General features: G+C 36.8%; 1 protein-coding gene across 2 annotated transcripts in view; it reads left to right on the plus strand.

Moving 5' to 3' along the window:
* The window catches only part of samd10b (sterile alpha motif domain containing 10b), a 68,213-nt gene that overhangs the window by 21,845 nt on the left and 25,721 nt on the right, over positions 1 to 20,647 (plus strand). The window contains exons 1-3 of one of the 2 annotated variants that reach the window (XM_026199338.1): positions 430 to 537; positions 647 to 833; positions 9,567 to 9,745. In XM_026199338.1, coding sequence (XP_026055123.1) covers positions 755 to 833; positions 9,567 to 9,745 — 258 coding nt within the window. In that variant the 5' untranslated portion in view covers positions 430 to 537; positions 647 to 754. Of the gene's footprint in view, positions 1 to 429; positions 538 to 646; positions 834 to 9,566; positions 9,746 to 20,647 lie in introns of those variants that run through there. The other variant, XM_026199339.1, reaches the window with a different exon arrangement.

Here is a 20,647-nt window from a genome sequence, read left to right on the forward strand (position 1 = left end):
TCTTCTTTCCATCCTTCTGCTCCCACACTCGTTTTCTCCCTTCTTTTATTTGTTTGTTCCTCCTGTCCTTTTACTTGTCCATTTGTTAACCTTCATTCATCCATCATCAATATGCAAACACTAAGAGACCTGATGGTCATACTGAATGTTACTCAGTCTCTGTCTGCTCTGAATGACCTGATCAGTTTCAGAAATTAAAGTTACAATGGCACATCAGATAAATACGTCAATCGTGAAAGATAAATAACAGAACGAAACAGATTTAAACATATTCAAATTATCACATGCATAATATTAACTCTGACAGCTCTAATCCATATAATTCACAAATGGATAAATATGTTACCCTATAACACTGTTTATTTTTTTAAAAGTTCATGTTATTTTTTTACATTGTAGTTGCCATTTATGGATTGTTTCATCCACAGACACACATTGCCAAAGTCAATAGAGTTGAAACAGTAGTGAATGGGGCCAGAGTTGAGTACATTGGACAGCAGAGGTTGGCTGCATTGATTTGTTAGGAGCATCTGATGGGTTTGTATGTTTGAGTGCATTTGCAGCTGGATGTTAGTTCACCGAAAACTCTTCTCTCCTATTTCAACAATCTTGAATTGCACAGTAACATGTTTTGTGCTCTGGACAGTGGCTGTTCTTGCCCTTTCTGGTCCCAGTAGTGCCCAGGTTGGGCCGGTTGACTCCTGCAGCTGAATTGGGGTGAAGGTAGGCTGGCTGTAGCCGGCGGGACAGGCCCATGAAGAGGCACAGGGTAGTGGTGGTTCAGTCTGGCACTGCTCCGGCTTACAGGACTGCCATACAGAGTTTCATCGAAGGTACATTTGTTATTCATTACTGTGCTTTTTCCGAATATGAGGGTAGGTCTGCTTTCTCTTAATTACTATTGGTTAAATGGTCTACAACTATGAATTCTGTATAGTGTTTGTCCCAGAGGAATGATTTATTTTGCTCAGTGCTCAGGGGACCTAATTTAGGTCAGTTATGTTTCATATTACGTTTCATTTGTGTCATTCATATCAGATGTTTCTCCTAAAATTCCTTTAGGCAGAAATAAAAATAGATATAAATGAGAGTAAGACAGTTATAAAAAGAACGTGGGTTATATCTCACATAACTGCATCTTGAAAGAATTTGATGGTTAATGTTGGAATTGAAATCTTTGATTTTGGGATTAAAGACTTTTATGGCAGATCTAAGAACAGTGTGTGATATTGTTGGGATCTTGTGCTTGTGTGTCCAACCAAACACTGATGTTTTGGAGCAAATGCGTCTGTTATTTAGTTACTATGTACAGATAATATTAAAGGAAATTTGGCAGAAAATGTACTCACTCTCAGCTGGTCATCCAAGGTATAGATGACAGATTTGGAGAAATGTGGCATTACATCACTTGTTCACCAGTGGATGCTCTGCAGTGAATGGGTGCCGTCAGAATGAGAGTCCAAACAGCTGATAGAAAACATCTCAATAATCCACATGTAAATGTCAAAGCATTTTTTTCCAGCTAAAATTGAGTCCTCTATCCATAATATCGCTTCTTCTACTGAAAAAGTAGTCTTGTCTGAATCAGGAGAGAAATATGCACAGATTTGGGATACTAATGGGATGGATATGATTTATTTAATACAGTGGCTCATGAAGACAGCACATTCACAAAATAGACATCAGGACATTATGTAATTATAATGAAAAATGGAAGGACCGCTGGAGCTTATAAGTGAATATTTAGTATTTGATACCTGATATTTAAATATCCTGATTATGCAGAAGATGCTGACTATGCTAATGAAGGCTGTATAAAAAGTTTTCCTTCAAGGTCAAAGTTTCCCTCCAAACTCAGCAGATGTTCATTTGGTTCTGCATTCACAATTAAGTCCTTATCTCTTTTATGGATATCATTTACTATATCACAGCTACAGGGTTTCAGAAGATGAAATCAGTGTGCATGAATAATTCACACACTTCATATTAAGGCAAGAAGCAGTTGCCCACTATGTGTTGCTAGTTAATGGTGAGAACTGGTCCATATATACTAATAGCCAATATTGCAATTAAGACTGATAAGCTACCTTACCTTATCCTTATATCTTTACCTTAAACAACTAGCTCAATAAATATCTGTTTCTCAGCATGGGAGATTTATTTTCCTTGCTATTAACCAGCTTCCGTAGGAATGTTGTTGTTGGTCAGAAAATCAATGTGGTAGTGAATAATCCTTTCCTGTGTTGTTTGTTTTCCCCATTTAATGATGTTTCTTTCTGTTGACGGAGGCCGTCTCAGGCGGGAGATCTCCTGTTATTCTTAATGCCTCTGCCCTGTCAATCTTCCTCCATTCTCGGTTGATTTGCTGGCTGTCGAATTGATCTGGTATCCAGCAGACTGACTGTTTTGCAGTATGGAGAGATTCATAGATCTAAATAGACATCCGTCCATTTTTTTAGCCATGTAGGTCACTGGATGTGACAAACTGAACAACCCTAAAGTGGACTGTATGTGTCTGTGGTTTGAGTTGAACTTTAATGTCTAAATTCTTCTAGAAACTTTCAAAGTTTTAAGCTGCTTTGGCTCATGTCAGTATTTGAGATTCACTGGCTCTTTCGAGGTTTAACCATGTTATGTCGACTTTGTATCGGATAAATGATAACTTTATTCCTGGACCAAATTGGATGTGTGCTGAAGATCACAATTTACATAAGCTGAATTCATGATGGACCTGAAATTGTCTCTGCTTGCCTTTGTGGGGTAGAGTTGCCTTTAGAGGTCTTGAAGTAAAAAATAAAAGTGAGAGATGGTACTCTTCACTCTGCCAGCCAGTACTAAAGCTAGTTTGTATGGACGAAGCCCGACAACACATTCTTTGAGAACAACTTTAGATTTTTACGGTATTTTTCTCGACATGATTGAACTGCTCTCTAGAGCTGGGTCAAGATGGAATAATTTCATGCTTCATTTCTGGGGTTCAAGATAGTGTCCGCAGGACTTCCCCTTGGCAAATACTCCATAACCATGGATTGAACACCCACTAGCTGGAAGACATGCTGATATGGAAAAGACTTATATATTGAAAAGGTAATCTAAGGACTGTTTTGTAGTAGCTTGTGGTATATTTAATTTCATGTTAAATGTGGTTTAAGTAGCAAAAGTTAAAAAGACACTTTAACATTTTACCAATACTGTTATGCTGACATATATATATATATATATATATATATATATATATATATATATATATATATATATATATATATATATATATATTACCATATATTATTCAAATAGAACACTGATATTTTAAATTAGAATAATATTTATTGATATTGCTATTTTACTGTATTTTTATTAAATAAATGCAACCTTGCTGATCAAAAGTGACGTCTGACATAAAACATAAAAAAAAATCGTACAGTACAGTTTTATAAATGTGTTATGTATTTGTAAAATTACAATCAGCACTGAAAAAGAAGCATTTTATTATTTTATTTTTAGTCACCACATAATGCCTAACTCTATAATTCCTTTGCTTTTTGTATATTTTTTGTATATTTCATAGTTTTAATGACTTTGCTATTATTCTAAAATGTAAATGAGTAAAAATAATGCATTAATTTATACTAAAATGGTAAATTTTAAATTGAAAGAGCAGATGTGGCCAAACTTTTACTGGTTATGTTTATGCAGAAAAATATGCATATATACATATATAGTTTTATGCATTTTTTTTTTTTTTTTTTTACTTGTCTGGTACTTCAGGAAGTGCCATTTTCAAGGGGGAAGGAGCCTATGGGAAAGTTTAGTAGTGTAGTACTTTCTTTAGGAAGGAAAAGTGCTGCGGTAATCTACCATGGGCTTTGACTCGGTATGACCTTGCCACAAGCCACACCAAACCGCAGGGTAATTGCTTGCTAATGACTGTTAAAAAAAAAGCAAGGAAATGTCAAACGAAGTTTGGAAACTTTCATGATTAATCTTTTTCTGTGGTGGCAGGAGAAGATCTAAGCCATTCCATCAATCACATCAGGCAGGAGAGTGACTCTTTCTTCAGGGTTGAAAGCATTTGCCATTGGATCTCTCTTTGCATTAACTTAGCTGTCCTTGCCCCGTTTCCATCTCTCTTTCTGTCTTTGTCTTCTATTACATGTATCTAAGCAGTTTAGTGCCTTGCATCAGCACTCAAAGAGCTTTGTACATCCCTCTCCCAGAATATTTAATGGAAATATTCAGACTTTTGTCCCCATTTGACCTCTGCTGTCTGTCTTCGACCCTCTCCTGATGGTGGTGTTGAGACCCCCTTTGTCTTCACACTGAGGGAGTCGAATCATTAACTGAAGAACGGTTCTGGCCAAGGTCACATTCTGAAGCCTGATGAGAAGCCAGAGTGAGGGTCAGAATTCATCTTGCTTCCCACGTTTACACCCTACTGTCTCCACCAGCATGACATTATCTACACTATCTTATTAAATACAAAGGTCACAGCGTCATGGTATTAAAGCCAACAGCTGCCCAGAAAGTGACTCTTCTGACATATATCTACTAATTCTGGTCATTGAAAGTGAATTTCCAAGATTGTATTAGTGATGGGGATTTTTCCTTAAAGGGTTAGTTCACCCAAAAACGAGTTTTACTCACCCTTAAAGCATCCTTGGTGTATATGACTTTCTCCTTTCAGACGAATCCAGTGGGAGTTATCCTGGCTATTCCAAGGGTAACAACTGTCATTGTAGTCCGCAGGTGTTGCAGTTGAACAGTCCACAAATCGTCAAATAAAGCTTGTGCATTCATAATAAAACGTGCCTCACATGGACCCAGGGGGTGAATAAAGCCCCTCTGTAGCAAATCCATGTGTGTTTGTAAGAAAATTATCCATATTTCAAAATTAATAAACACTTTTCTCTCACTTTCCTTTATCTGTCATACACGAAAGCTGTTCTGGGGGATGACGCAGCATGTAATATACACAACACGCGTGCCTCTGAGATATGCTAGTCTCACGAGTTTGTTTATAGGAGCAAAAGAAGAAAAGTTTCTTTACTTTATCAAAGGGAAACCAGTCTCCTATTCATATCTAGTGAAATCCATCCATCATTTTTAAAAAAAAAATCTTTGTTTTGTACTTCTAATTCGTGAATGCAGTTTTGTTTTTATTCTCTCTTAAAGAAAAAATTAATATGCAACCTAGGATGCTTCGAGGGTGAGTAAAACACAAGCTAATTTTCATTTTTGGATTGCGTAATCCTTCAATTTTTACTGCAAATGACATCATGCCAGTAGGTGGAGACAACTGTTTCGTTCAACAACACTAATTCATTTGGAGTTAAAACAAGTTACTTTTGCTGAACTATTTCTGTCAAAGAAAAATATATAGTATTTAAAAAAAAATATGCCCTGTCTAAATCAGCTTTGTTTTCAGCACGCTCTAGTCCGTGTTGCTTTAAATGCTAATGAGCTCTGCTGACCACGCCCCTCTCTTCCGTGGGGCGACGAGCAAACTGTAAACTTCAGCCTTGAAACTACCACATATTAGGAAAGGCGATTCGCAAAGATTCATAAAAACCCTCACACTCACTTCTTCTGTAGATGAATCTGGATCATGAATGATTTGCGCGAATTTAAACGCATTTAGGCAGATTGGGATTGGCGTATTCCTTTCAAAAACAAAAGTAATGTTAATCCTCTGCGTCTTCAGTGGCTCAGATGTTGGGAGAAAATGACGACTGCTATGTTCATTTTTACATTCAACAACAAAACACCTAAATCACTTCCTCTGCACCATAGTCGACACAGACAGACAGATCACAGCTCCCTTAGGGCGGGTCTATCAACTATTGTGGGACGTACCTGTGCAGAACTATATAATTGCGACAGGAATCTCAGAACAGCCTGATTTGAAAAAGGGGATTTTAAAATAACCACTGGGTGGATTTTTATCAGGGTGCATGTTTACAAACTTCCAACACACATTTATGTTCAAACAACAACAAAAATTAATTTTGCATCCGATGACACTTTTAACATCACATATTTATTCAGATATGTTCACTAATGGATTAGAAATAGACAAAATAGCTCTAAATATTGTGTATACAAAATCTAAGTTAGTCAATATCAACTTATTTATTGAACTATAAAATAAAACAATATTACACTCAAAATTGGGCTCAATGTCAACATGAGCAACACTCTTACTTGTGTGATATTACTTAAAGGTGCAATAGGAGACCTTGGAAAATGCTAACATTAGCCTGATAGCACTGAAAGCGAACGTCCCATCCTCCCTGCAATCGCTGTCTAAAGCCACGCCCCCTGAACGCATTTATGCTCACAAACCACAATACCACAGACAACATTACTACAATACGCTACATCAGCGGTTCCCAATTCCAGTTCATGTTCCGAAGTGAAGTAAACCCCTGCTCAGGGAGTATGGAGCGATGAACACGGTGTAGGGATCATATCGACTGGAACACAGTTCATTCTAGTAGCTCGGGTTGGTCATCTGAAATGGGTGTGTCAACTATGCAAGACATGTAAAATATGTGCGCGAGCACTTGTTTTTGTGAACCGCTGGGCTATGTGTCATTAATCAGCGAGAAAACTATAAAAAGTACTACAATACCAGGAAGGAAGACCGGGTTGTTGATGTTTGTCTGTCATTCTATCTCTGTCTGCACAGCATGCGTGAATGCGCTAATGACATATTCTGTCTGCGCGACCAGGGTGCACAGAGCTATGCAAATACATACATTGACAGGCAGGTAGGAAACCTATTTAAAATGCTCGAACCGAGCATAACAAAAAATGTTTCAGAAGAAAATCACCTTTTGCACCTTTAACCTCAACCTAGTGAGCTGTTTTATTTACTAAAAATTACTAAAAATATTGATGTGAAGAGGTAAATGTAATTCAGTGTGCTGTTTATGATTGTGTTTATCAGTAAGACGTTGTTAGCTTAGCAACATGCTTTTAGGATCAAGGGCTCTGTATTTGTGTGTCACAGAAAGTTACATACTACAGTTGTTGGTCTACTACATAAAAGGGAAATAGGCATATTCAGACGCACACAACTGGTGTCTTCTTCTGGGATGTCAAATGGAAATGTGTATTATTTAAATCTGACTTAAATGCTGACACATAGTCATTTGGACAGAATGGTAGATCCAGCAGGATATCCATAGAAAATATAATTCTTAGCCACAGCCCCCTGTGGATGAGTGATAGATGATGTTTGGTTTTTAACCACACCCCTTTCTTTGAGTGATGGCATGCGTTTTTTACCCATCTCAGTGTGTCGAATTTTTGCCTCCCATGGACTGGATTGGCAGTAATAAGCCTGCGGCTTTCGTTTCCTGTCCGCCCAGGAGACAGAGAACAGTGAGGACAGCAGACACAGGAAACGCATCACTGAACTCTGACAAACTGCTCCATGATCCACTCTTTTCCCAATACTCCATGATTACACTCTGAACTTGACCTGCCCTTTGGGATGGTTTTGATAGGTGGAAATGCTTTTGTTTTAGCTGTCAGCATCTCCAGGCCGGTTTTCCCAGAGTTTCCATTTTCCCACAGTCGCTTTTATAATACTTCAGTTAACACAGAGCTAGCGGCGACTGCAGCACAGTTTGAAACACAATGGACTCAAGCTCTTCACGGAATGAGACTTTTTGCAAAGAGCTTTGAGACCAGCTTAACCAGACAAACAAAACTTTTTCTAAGCTGTGTAGGACTACCTCAGTCCTTTGTTATTTTTTTTTCTTCATGAATGGTCATTAATGTATTATTTACAGACTTTCCCCACTTTCTCTTACTCTCTCTCTCTTTCTCACTGACTTGCGCTCTTGTTTTTTAATCTTTTACGTGCTGATATGCGCTGGTATCATCTTTTACCCTTCATTAAATATTTTGTACTTGCCAAGTGCTCGTCGTAGCACTAATCACATTAGCTATGCTGGAAAAAGGGCTTACATAAGAAAGCCAACTGGGAGAGGTAGATACACAGAAAGACAAAGATAGCCGGGGTAGGAGAAGGTCAGGGAAAGGAAAAGAAAGACCAGTGACCTTTATAAGCACCTGTAGTTTTTTTTATTTATTTGCAGTTTGGTGTTTGGTTAAAGCATCTTAGGATTGTGAACGGTGGAAATGGAAAAGTGAGAGATACTAGCATTCTAGCATACTACTTTTGTACTATTTCTGCAGGATGAAGCTTTATTTAAATAGAATAAAAATGACATTAAATAACTGAAGTTTTTTTAAGACCATTAAAGTCAACGTGAAATGATAATTCACCCTATTTATTTTGTAAATACATGTAATAGATCTCATTGTGAAAGATTGATGTACTGTATACGTTAATCTTTTTTTAACCTCATAATTTTTCATCAAAATGGATGCATGTCACATCATGAAAAAAAAAAATCGCTACTTCTGTTTCATTGCAACCTAATTTTATTTTGCATTGTCACGTTATTTTGATGACCACTTAACATTTTCACCTGATTTTCATTACCATAATGCATTTTTACATTTTACATTGCATTAAATTGACCTGACCAACCTGAAAATAAAATAAAATTAAATTAAAAATAAATGGGTGTAGGATTGTCTTTAAATTATTATTATACTCAGAAATTGCTAGCAAATTCACACATTAAATTAAACACAACATTAAGTTGAAAGACATAATATTTTCTTGAAAAAACATGCTCCAAAAATCTGTTTTATTTACAATTTTGAATGTATTTTACATTGCTACTTGCCAAAATAAGCAGTACATGTGACCTATTTCCAGTGAGTGCTATTATTTGATAGTTAGCTTTTTTTCTTCTTAAAATGTAATTATGCAATGTAAAATATACATTTTTATTTCAAATATAAACTTTTTCTTAATTAAATGAAATTTAATGAGTTTGCAATGACAGCAGTGAAGCATATGGCTGTTTGAAATCTCGCACTGCATAGTGCACACTGCTTTACTGTATTGTTTATAAAAATAGTAAGTAGTCTACTCTGTACACAGTAGGTTTTGTCTTCTACAGATACTTTGCATTCATGGAAGAGCTTGTGTATGATAATTATGTCGTGGCATCGCACACAGACACTGACGTGCCACATTTACATTTTCATGCACACACACACTCGAAGGGCTTCTGCACTGCTCAGCAGGTCCATGACCTGACACATCTTACCTGTCTCCTGTATCTGCTGGGGTTAAAGATTGCCCTCACCGGCCACTTAAAGAAAGAATTGATGTCTTTCCTTCTCTTTTTTTTGACTACAAGCACCAGATTGCTGACTAGGGTTGTTGGGTTGTTGATTGACTAATTTACTAGTAAAAATGTATCATTATAGTGTCTTTATAGTGATTCTGAATTTCGATACAGATCAAGTTTAAAGATTAGTTTTAAGCATCAGTTTACTGTGTCACAATGACCTGTGACTGACATTCTATTGACAGTGTTCAGAATTCATGGAGCTTTGACAGTGATCCTGGGTAATATGTCGTGATGTGGACACTATAATAGTCTTCATCGTCCGTCTTCATCTGTTCTCCACAGCTGCGTCCAGCTTCAGCTTCTGTCGGGCTGCGCTGGAGCACACAGTCTCAGCAGATGAGCTCAACTATCAGCTGCCACGCAAGCCCGGGGGCAACCTGACCTGGCATGAGGGACGCGGTCAGAGGGTGACGAGGAGGACCGTCAAACTGCTGCAGCAGCCCGGCACAGAAGGAATACAGGTACACAATCACAGTCACGCTACCCACAGGAGAGAACGCACAAATCAGGTCCCTCTAACATCTTAACGGTTTCCTCTGGAGTTTGAACTGAAATGACAACCACTTAAAAAATTTGCATTATTTCCCGGAGGACTCTGTTTGCAAAAGTCAGATTATTATTTTCTTATTTGAATAACAGTACATTAAAATAACAGTATTCATAAAACGAAAATGTCAGCTATTCAGAAAATGACAAATATTTGCATGTTAATGTTTGTGAGCTGCGCGAGTGTAAATAGTTGCTTTGCAAAAAACATGTTTGCAATTGGACTGATGTCAATAGACCTTGGCTTTCATATTCACATGTGTGTTTAATATCATCCAGGATTTATTTTTCATCCATCATGAAATATTTATGCCCTTCCTTCCCAGCTCTGAAGGTCGTGTAGAGGTTTACTCGTTACAGGATTGGCTCTGTGATATTTCATGTGTTCAGCAGCACTTGGGAAACTTCTCCTCTGAGCTATTTGTCAGTGCTAGCGCTCGCTAGCTACCTTTGTCCTTCTTTATCACTGCAAACTCAAGCCATCATAACAGGCTCATAATCCGCCTGTCGTGGTGAGGAAAGAGCACATCTGATGTCTGGATATTATAGCGTCCCATCATTTGAGCCATTACCCAAGAATTAGTCTAAGCTCAAGCTGAAATCTCTCATATTATGCATGTTTTCTTTTTTCTATTAGAAGACAAATGAGAGGCGTACATGAAATTAATTATTCCCTCTTTGTATGCATCAGCCTTGAGGGCCATAATTATTTCATAATAAAATGTTTTCACCCTGAATTTAACTACCAGATTTGATTAGCATGTTCTTTACACTCTAACGGTTTTGTTCTGAATAATTGATTTGAATGGTGTGAATCGAAAAAATATCCTTTTGTAATGTGTCACCTTAAAACAAAGGCTTAGCGGAGTGGCTGACAGCGGCGTGTGATTTATTTATTTTTATATGTTAAACATCTTTGTTCTGCTTGACAGTGAACTGTGAGGAGATGCATATGTAAATGGAGCTGCTCTGGTGTTGTGAGCATCACTTTAAATAGAACAGATTTTATGCCTTTCTCCTGGTTTCAGGATTGGCTCAGATGAGCTCAGTATTGCATGAGGGCTGCTGGGTGTGTGTGTGTGTGTGTGTGTGTGTGTGTGAATGGGAGAAGGTCACTGGCGTGTGTTCAAACACACATGCTCATAGCCAACTGTTGAAATTCAAGGTTATGGCAAGTCGAATAAAGAGCAAACTTTAAACCATGTTCTTAACGATTGAATTGTGGAAGTGTTTTATATTCGGTCTTTGGTTAACAAATGCTAGCTTTGTTAAGATTCTATCGCACCCTCATTTCGCTGTGTGTGATTCCCTATGCCGTTAGAATCCTGTATGCACAATTACAAAACACTGATGGGTTTTCAAATAGTTTTCCTGAACAGTTCTTTACACCATTGGTCAGAAAATCATGTAGCCCCGCCCCCAAACTCACCCCACTGGTTGAGCCATTGTTGCTGGGCGGAATGTTTAAACAAACAGCAGTGTTTTGCTAGCTTCACCAAAGTCCCTTTAAGGCAATCATGTCACTCGGACGGCCATCTTTAAAATGCCTGTCGGGTATGCAAGTGCAGCTCCTATCTCTTTGAATGGTGAAACATCAAAATCTCAAAAACTGTTCACCAAGTTTAAGATTAAATTTCATATTAGAAATCAGGGGCGTTTATTTCAAGGGAACAACCCTTAGATGAGGCACCCTGTCCCTCCGACTCCCCTAAATTTCCACCTTTGTTTGAAGTCCGCAATGAAATCTGACAACAATTATTTATTTTGCTCCAATAGCATTGAAAAAAGCTTATTTTTCAGACTAGACCAGCCAGTGCACATGGACAGTCCTAGGCGCATGTCTCAGAATGCTTACTGTTGCTATAGCATACAGCTTCATGCTATAGCTTCTAACTGCACAACTTTACAGAGTAAGGATTGGCTCTTTTGCTCAGATGGCGGGGCTTCGTTTGATAGAGTGACCATTTTTCCAAATTCAAAGCAATACGAGTCTTGGGTATTCTAGAGTCTTTGCCTCCACAGAGCCTTTGTTTACACCTCTGAGGGAAATCACCTTATGAAAGTTTTGCTTTTCGTTCTCTTTGCATTTTACATTATAATAAGAGACAGCATTTTAACATTACACAGCTCACTGCTTAACCCTGATTGACCAATCGCAACATTCAGCAATATGATATTTTCTGATAGGATATGTTCCCGGTTAATTCATGGCAACGCTTCAGGAATCAGACCTCTTATCCAGGTAACTGAAATCTGTACTATTTTATTATTTTTCATATCACACCACAGGTTATCATTTATTAACTGCAGTATAAATGGCCTCAGAAAACATCAGTTTTAAAATCACTGTAATAAAATCAGAAATTCTGAAGCCAGGAAGGCAAAAAATTAGTGCAAACCTTGCAGTTTGTGTTGTATAGGTAAGTGAATTATTATATAGACACCTCTCTAAAACTGTATCATTGTAGTTTACACAAAACTAAAAATTCATGCTGATCCACATCGATAGATGGCAGCATCTAATAACATTGTAGTGTCAGTACTTAAAGTACCTGAATAATGCTAAAGAACTGGTAGGTTATGCTAAAATATATTATTAAAATATTCACACTTCATTTTTTATTCACAGGCATGCAGTGTAAATTATATCAGATCCAAACGTAATAGGTAATTTGAGTCATAAAATATTTCCCCTACTTCCCATATGCAATTATGGTTGCAATTGAAGACAATTAGTACTCAGTTTTAATGAGCTTTTTGTCAAAATATTTCCTCTGTGATGTTCCTCAATGAATATATTCCACTAGCATCCTGGACACTACAGTTCATATCATATGAATGTAGTATTATATCATATCACCTACGGTCATGTGAGACGCAACCTGGTATTATGAAGAACGTTGTGTAATCGTATAGCAGAAGTCAAGCGAGCCTCCTGTCAGTCAGTCCTGTTGTTTAATTGGCCATCCCACAAACCCAGTCTCCAATGAAATCACAATACTGTCATAGAAATGACTTGGTGGTCATGAATCCATCATTACCAGATCATATTCTGAGATTAAACTTCCATTACACATGATTGCACTTGGCAGAGATTGTGGGTAAAGTCTAGTTAGTGTGACAAAATGATGTCCTTTGCAAGATGTTATGTTGTGGCTTATTCTAACAAGGCTTATCTCATGCGGCCAGTCCTGGCATGAAAATGAGTTTTTCCGATGGGATTTGTGTTCAAGATAACATTCATTTACTGCATTTGGCTAGAGACTGGGCTGGGAATGATTAGGGATAAACTTTTGTTATTTCAAGGTGAGCAAAAGTGTCAGATTGCTGTTGGCAAGATTGTCAAGGATAGAAATAATTAGGACGACCATGACCATGACTAATGAACTATGTACGAGAATGGTTTCACAAGTGGTTTATTTAATTACCCACAAGATGTTCTTGTTTTTTCATTTAGCAATTCATTAAGGTGTAAAATATTTTTCAGAAGTTATCTTGTCAGAAGATCAGGAATTGAGGATTTTGGAAAAAGTAATGTACTGTATAAGTACTGTGTTTTAGGACCAGTATTGCCTCCTATTAACAGTCCAAACACAAAGTGCTGGAACCCTACTGTGTTTGCGATGTTTTTTTTTTTATTAATAATATTTAATTTTTCTGTGGGTCAGAGACCTTAAGTCATAAAGACACCAAACTTGTTGTGATCAAAGACAATAGGTGGCACTACACTAAAGAAATTAGCATTTTTGGTCCCATTCAAATCCCTAAAGGCCTATAATCAAATTTTCTTTTTTCCCAATTAATAGATGGTTTCACTTTTCAAATTTTCCCGCCATTATGTATTTTTGAAAAATCTGTTTTTCGTACTCCTCCTAGGTTTTTGGTTCAATTCGCATGAAACTTCACATATCATCTCCAGACACTCATGACAAAAGAATCACGATCAAAAGTTTTGCCTTGATGAATCACAATAATTTTGGTCGTCAAAGCATTAAAATTATGTAAGTTAATTATTAGATTGGGCAACATGTCTTAATGTATCCTCTAACATGACACAGATATTTCAAAAACATGGCTGCCAGCAGCCAATCAAACTTCAGTGGCTAATAACTTGGGATGCACCGGCCCGATACTGCGCTCCTGTACTCATACTCATAAAAATAACCCGATACCAAAAGCAGAGACTTCACAGAGTGTGAACAGAGCTGTGTCCAGAAACAGAAACACTGACAACAGAACAACAGAGAGTAGAATGGAGTTATTAGAGATTAAGGATGTCTAGAAGTACTTGTAAGTAATTCATATAATGTTAAACATTCAATATTCACGCCTGTATACCGGATGTCTGTGAGCTGATAAACAGAGCTCCCTGAGAGGATTGAGCGCACGGCTGCACAGATGCACGAGCTTGTTGAGTGAGTAGCTCACAGACATCACTGGAAAGTTTGTAGTTCTGTCGGATATTTCAAATCAAGCAAGTGAAATGGTGCACAAATTACTAAAGTTATTTGACGGTAAGGAGAGAGAGAGAGAGAGAGAGAGAGAGAGAGAGAGAGAGAGAGAGAGAGAGAGAGTCAGAGAGCGTGCACTTCTGTTGCATGATCTTGACTACTGTTCGCTCCATTAACACATGCATTTGGATTAAAACTAAATCGTAAATATAAAACATACAGAAATTATAGGGGCATTCACTATAAACAACATTTATGTTAAAAGTCTAGTATGCACGATAAAATCAAAAGTGAAACTAGCAGACTGTGAAATGCGCTAGGGCAGGGGTAGGCAAGTTTGGTCCTAGAGAGCCGCAGTCCTGCAGAGTTCAGCTTCATCCCTAATCAAACACACCTGAACAAGCTCATCTTGTCATCATGTCTTCAGGATTATTAAAGCTACAGGCAGGTGAGGGGTTTTTCAGGGTTGGAGCTGAACTCTGCAGGACTGCGGCTCTCTAGGACTGAACTTGCCTACCCCTGCGCTAGGCTTTAAGTGTCTCTCTCATTCTGCACCAATACAAACATATATTTTGTATGTTTAGCTTTGCTTTAGAATTATGTTTTCTTCATACAGGAGGGTATGCGTACAATTTGTGTCACCAAAATACTATGCCAGTAATCGTATAATGTATAACGAGAGGTTCACTGCATTATTTTACAAAAATGTTTTATGATTACAGTATTGAGCTGCTGAAATGGAAATTAAAATGAACAGTGAAAATAACCAAAGCTTATACAGTAAAACACATTTTAACAGGTATAATTAAATGTGGAAATAACTGAAGGAAATATCTGTTGGCTAAATGAAGCCAACTAACATGATTCATCTTCTTCTTATTATTTATATTATTATTATTTTGTCTCTGTGTCCAATATTTGCAAAAAAAATGACAAATGCTGTGAAAATATAGGTATCGGTATTGGTATCAGCCAGTACCAAAAATTAAAGTATCGTCATTGAACCCGTTCTGAAAAAATGGTTTTGGTGCATCCCTAATAATAACTTCACATCTTAATGACAAACTTGATCTAGGCTGTTTATCTGATTTGCACAATACTTGGCATATGTCATCCCCATATCCTCATGACAAAAATTTGTATTTATCGGAGAGATCCAAAAATATTAGTTAATTTGTCTGTCGATGCCCATTTGCACACATTGATCTACATGCTGAATGTAATGTTCAAATTTCGCAGAACCTCATTCAAATGGACAACAAGAGTAAACAAGATAAGTATCATTAACTTCCACATATTACTAATCTTAACAATGTCTGAAACTTTGAGTTTATTTAACTTCCTGTGTTTATTTGCCTCTCTATGATGAATCGCTTGTTGTATCCCTCAGTTTTGAAGTAGCTTTGGATAAAAGCATCTGCTAAATGAATAAATGTAAATGTAATGCAAATGTAGTTTCAGCAGCAGTGACGTGGTGCTAAAACTACTCAAACGCACGCACATTAATGATGGCTTCAGTGAGGGCAGTTAAATCTTTATGAGGTGTTCACACATCACCAGGTGGCTGTATATTTGGTTTCACTAGGTGTTCTTGCTGCTGCCCTGACATTTCGGTCTGCACCACTGACCACAGCTTATGAAAATGTGATTGCAAATGGAATATATTATTGGTAAAATAAGATATTTTTAGTAAGCACTTCCAGCTTTAAATAAATCCTGTATTGCACGGCGCTGTAATATAAATTGTAGCAGCACATAATGCATCATAGTGTAAGATAAATGGTTATCATTGCGTGAATCAACATCTCACAAAAATGCTTTTACTAATAAAGCACAACAAAATAAAACTCAAAAAATAAAACCGCATTGCTGGTAATCCACAGCACTTGAGCAGTGGTTGCCAGAAATTGCCATTTTTCCCTGAAAATGAATGATTCTGGCTGCTTTTGCTTTGTGAATTCCTGACTTTGCAGCACATTTGATTTTCTATTAGTGTAAAGTCTTATATGCACATAATAGTACTGATGTAAGGGACAAGTTAATGAGGAAGACAGACTAAATACGGGGTTAATGGAAAAAGGAAAACAAGTAAACTGTCTGATTCCTTCACGGGAACAGTGCCATACAAATGTTGTTTAGCATGCAGTGGGTTTAGTCCATTAAAGCAGAGCTGTGATGAGGCTACCTGAGGTTGACAGCCAGAGGAGATTGGCCTCCAGATTTGTTTAGTTTCCTCATTACGGCGAAGGTTACCGACCCCATCAGCGGCACAAAACAATTTAGAAAAGCACACAGATTACCAAAAGTCAGCAAACTTAGCCAGCCTATCTTAATTAGGCTGAATGGCTCAATCTTTTTTATATCAGCATACAGTTCTCAACTCATCTCGGGTAAATGGTTGGATTCCAGTGAAAGTGGAAAAGATGAGTTGTGAGTTGTTTTTTTGCCCTGTGTGTCTGAACAGATGTTGTGGGAACCTCATAATGAATGCAGACCCGCGTCTGAAGTCTCATATCAGTCAGTTGTCACCAGGCTGAGAGGGATCATTGTGTTCTTATGCATGTAAGCTGTCCTGGTGCAAAGGATTGTGGGATTTGAGGCAGTCTGAAGACGAAAAGAGAGATGGAGAGACAAGCAGGAGTGGAGGTGTGTGTGTGTTGAGGGGGGGGGGGGGTTGTACCTATTTGCTGTATGAAAGATTATGCTTGTGCTGAAGTGTGACATGACCAGACAGAAGGATGAACGGAAGAGCAACACTGATTGATTGAAAGGATGCAAGCAAGAAAAAAAGATAGAGGAAAACTTACAGCAGTGTCAGACATTATCCAGGGCTTGAGGAAAAAATGACTCTGGACATGATAAAATGTTTAGATGTGCACAATGAATTCTTATCTGTTCTCTTTAAGGTATATTTCTTCATATAATTCTAATTATTTATACTGTATATTCTACAGTATACATGGGTTCAGTGTGTCTTAATGTGTTTTATTTATTTATAATTTTAATTTATTGTTGGTAGACTAATTATCAGCTGATTAATAACCATCATTTTCCAAATGGATATTATGTAATTCATAATTTGGAGAATTTAATGTAAGCTATTGTTTTTATGGTTTGAAAGAATACCAAAGGTAATAAAAAAAATAAAATAAATAAAAAACGTTTTATCTACTACTGTATTAATTATTAAACTATTTGATTTGACCTGAACTGATCGATGTAATTCAGAACAAATCTGACTTGATCAGATTTAGAAAGAAGTGATTTGAGGTTGGTTCAATTAATTGAACCAAACAAAATTATTCTAAATTGTATTGAAATGGCCTGACCCCAAAGAGAAATGTTTTAAACTGAACTACAATGAACTGAATTATGCTGAACTAAAATAAAACTAACTGAACAGAACAGAAATGAATCAAACTGAAGTGAACTACGTTGAAATAAATTGCACTGAACTAATGAACTGACTTGACCTGAAAATAATTAAATTTAACTTAATTGAATTTAAATGAAATGGAGCTTAATTATGAAATAAACAGAAAAGAACAGAACTGCTTGGACTACAGTGAATGCAAATATACTGAACTAAATTGTTTTTATGGTTGAAATGAGCTATGAAGGAAAAAAAACTAAATCTAAATCTACTACCTGTATTAACTATTCAATTTAATTGACATGAACTGAACTGATGACTTCCATGAAGTCAAACATACTGAACTGACCAGAACTGAATAGAAATAAACTGATAACCTCAGATGAATATAAATTAATTAAACTGCACTGAACCAAAGTAAACTACATTATACTGAATTGAACTACAATGAACTGATCTGACCTGTATCGAAATGAATAGAGATGAACTGAACTAAACTGATTTGTGTTAAATTATGCTGAACTAATTTGAAAAGAAACAAACTAAACTAACAAATTTTCAGTAAACTAAATTGAACTATAAACTCACAATGAACCTAATTAAATTGAAATGAACTGGAGACATGCAGTAAAAAGCATTAGGCAGAAACCGTTGAAATTAACTTGGAAACACAAGCAGAATCCCGTGTTTAAGTCAAGAGAGTGAGAAACAAGCAGCACAACAAGGTCTGTGTTACATCAGCTATTTACATGGTAACAGACTCGCTGTGTGCTTCAGACTGAGTCCACTAACTCATTCTGAGCTCTGATTGTATCTGAGGTTATAAGAGCAAAACGCTCTCTAAGACAGAGGGAGCAGGCAGAATACTAAAGAGATGCATGGCCCTGATTCAGCTCCAGCGGGTGAAATCAGAGATACACCACCAGGACAGAAGGAGAGAGGAACAGAAAAATAAAAGGACACTGAGACACAAACAGACATGCAGAAAGAGTGAGACCGAAAGAAATGGACAACAGAGGAAGAGAGAGATTTAGAATAACTGAAGGAGAGTTTCAAGGGATCGTTAGAAAAAAATGAGGAGAGAAGATTTTGGAGGTTGGAAAAAGGGTGGATGGAAAGAAGAGCCTCGTGGTCAACTGGGATGTTTTGAGGAAAAACTGAAAAGAGACTCTTGAATAATCTATACATATTAATCACACTTATTAAGAATTTATAGCAGAGGTTCAGAACATGAGCCCTTGAGGAAATATGAAGTAAAAAGACATGAAATAATTTGACAACAGATCTTGATGCACTCCGTAGTGCTCATGTACAAATTATACCTCATACTGTAAATTCACTCACTTAAACTTGATACCATTTATCTTAAAGGGTTAGTTCACCCAAAAACGTAAACTCTGTCATTAATTACTCACCGTCATATCGTTTCAAACTCGTAAGACCTACGTTCATCTTCAGAACACAAATTAAGATATTTCTGATGAAATCTGAGAGCTCTCTGACCCTCCATAGACAGCAACACAACTGAATATGAAGTTTTTACATTTTGATGACTGTATGTTTTATATTTAAACCCAATGTTTTAACATCAATAGTATATATTTTATTTATGCACATAATTTTTTATTAAGCATATACAGACTACCATTCAAGGTTTGTGGTTGATACATTTTTAATAGTAATTTTTTTTTTTGCATTTATTTGTATACAGTACAACATAATACAGTAAGTATTTTATAGCTGTGATCAAAGCTGTCTAATATGCTGATTTGCTGATTTATTATTATTAACTATAATTATTAATTAATTATGAAATAGTAATATTTTGTAAAATTAGAAACATCTTTATTGTCAATTTAATGCATCCATGGTAAATAAAAGCATTATTATTATTATTATTATTAATATTTTTTTTCATGCCGACACCAAGCTATTGAATAGTAGTGTATATAAATAGCTGAGGAGGACATGGCTGTTCCTCTAATCATGCATCAGCTTGATGTATTCAGACTCATGTCACAAGACAGCCGCCCAGATCGGGCCGCCCCTCTCCTTACAGGTTCAGTCCCCTGTGTATTATTAATGACTGTATGTTTCAGGCTGGACAGAATCAGGTCTCATGGGTTCAGGGGTGGCTGTGTAATGCCCAGACGAAGGCTTTGGAGAGATAGAGGGTAATGGATGGCTGGGGATGGAGGAGAGGGAGGAGGAGGCGCTAATGGTGACCATGAGGGCGACTAGCAGCACTCACCAGATCCTCTTTGCTTTCTGTCTCGTCCTCCTTCTCATCTCCACACTTTCTATGAATAAGGTCCACTGTGGTGTGCCACTACATTTTCCTTAGAATAAAACCCATATCTGAGAACTTTATGTTAGATAAATATTGTCATCAGTGCAATTTAATGAAGAGCATTATCTCTATTTGAGTCTCACATTTTGCAAGCAACACTGTTACCATTTTTTGCCTTTTACAAAAAACTTATTTTTTTTTTTTTTTAATAATGCCATACAGGAAGTAACATCATTTGTGTACTTCTTAGGGAGAAATTAAATGAGTAAATTATATTACTTCAGTTTTATCCAGATTTTGATGAATGCCTTCAGCAGGTTCAAGCATTCAACTCTGTTTCCCAGGTCATTGTGGCTACTGACTGACAGCTTAATGAATACTTTAAATACAATTGCAAGCCTTTAACTTGTGTTCTGCAGCAGTTTATTGTTATATTAATATATTTTTAGTATATTGGTTAAAATGTATATAAATGTATTATTTTTGTGTTGATTTTCAGTGGAATATGTAAAGTAAATAGTCATAATTTGCCCACCTCCATGTCATTTTAAACCCGAATGATTGACTTTCTTGAAGATTTTTTAATAAACCAAACAACGTTGGACCCCATTGACTTGCACTTGTTTGGACAAAAAAAATAATAATACACATCTTTGGTTTGGAACAGCATGAGGGTATTAATGATGACATTATTTTATTTTAT

Source organism: Carassius auratus, chromosome 23 (assembly GCF_003368295.1).
Source record: "Carassius auratus strain Wakin chromosome 23, ASM336829v1, whole genome shotgun sequence".
Taxonomy (NCBI): Eukaryota; Metazoa; Chordata; class Actinopteri; order Cypriniformes; family Cyprinidae; genus Carassius; species Carassius auratus.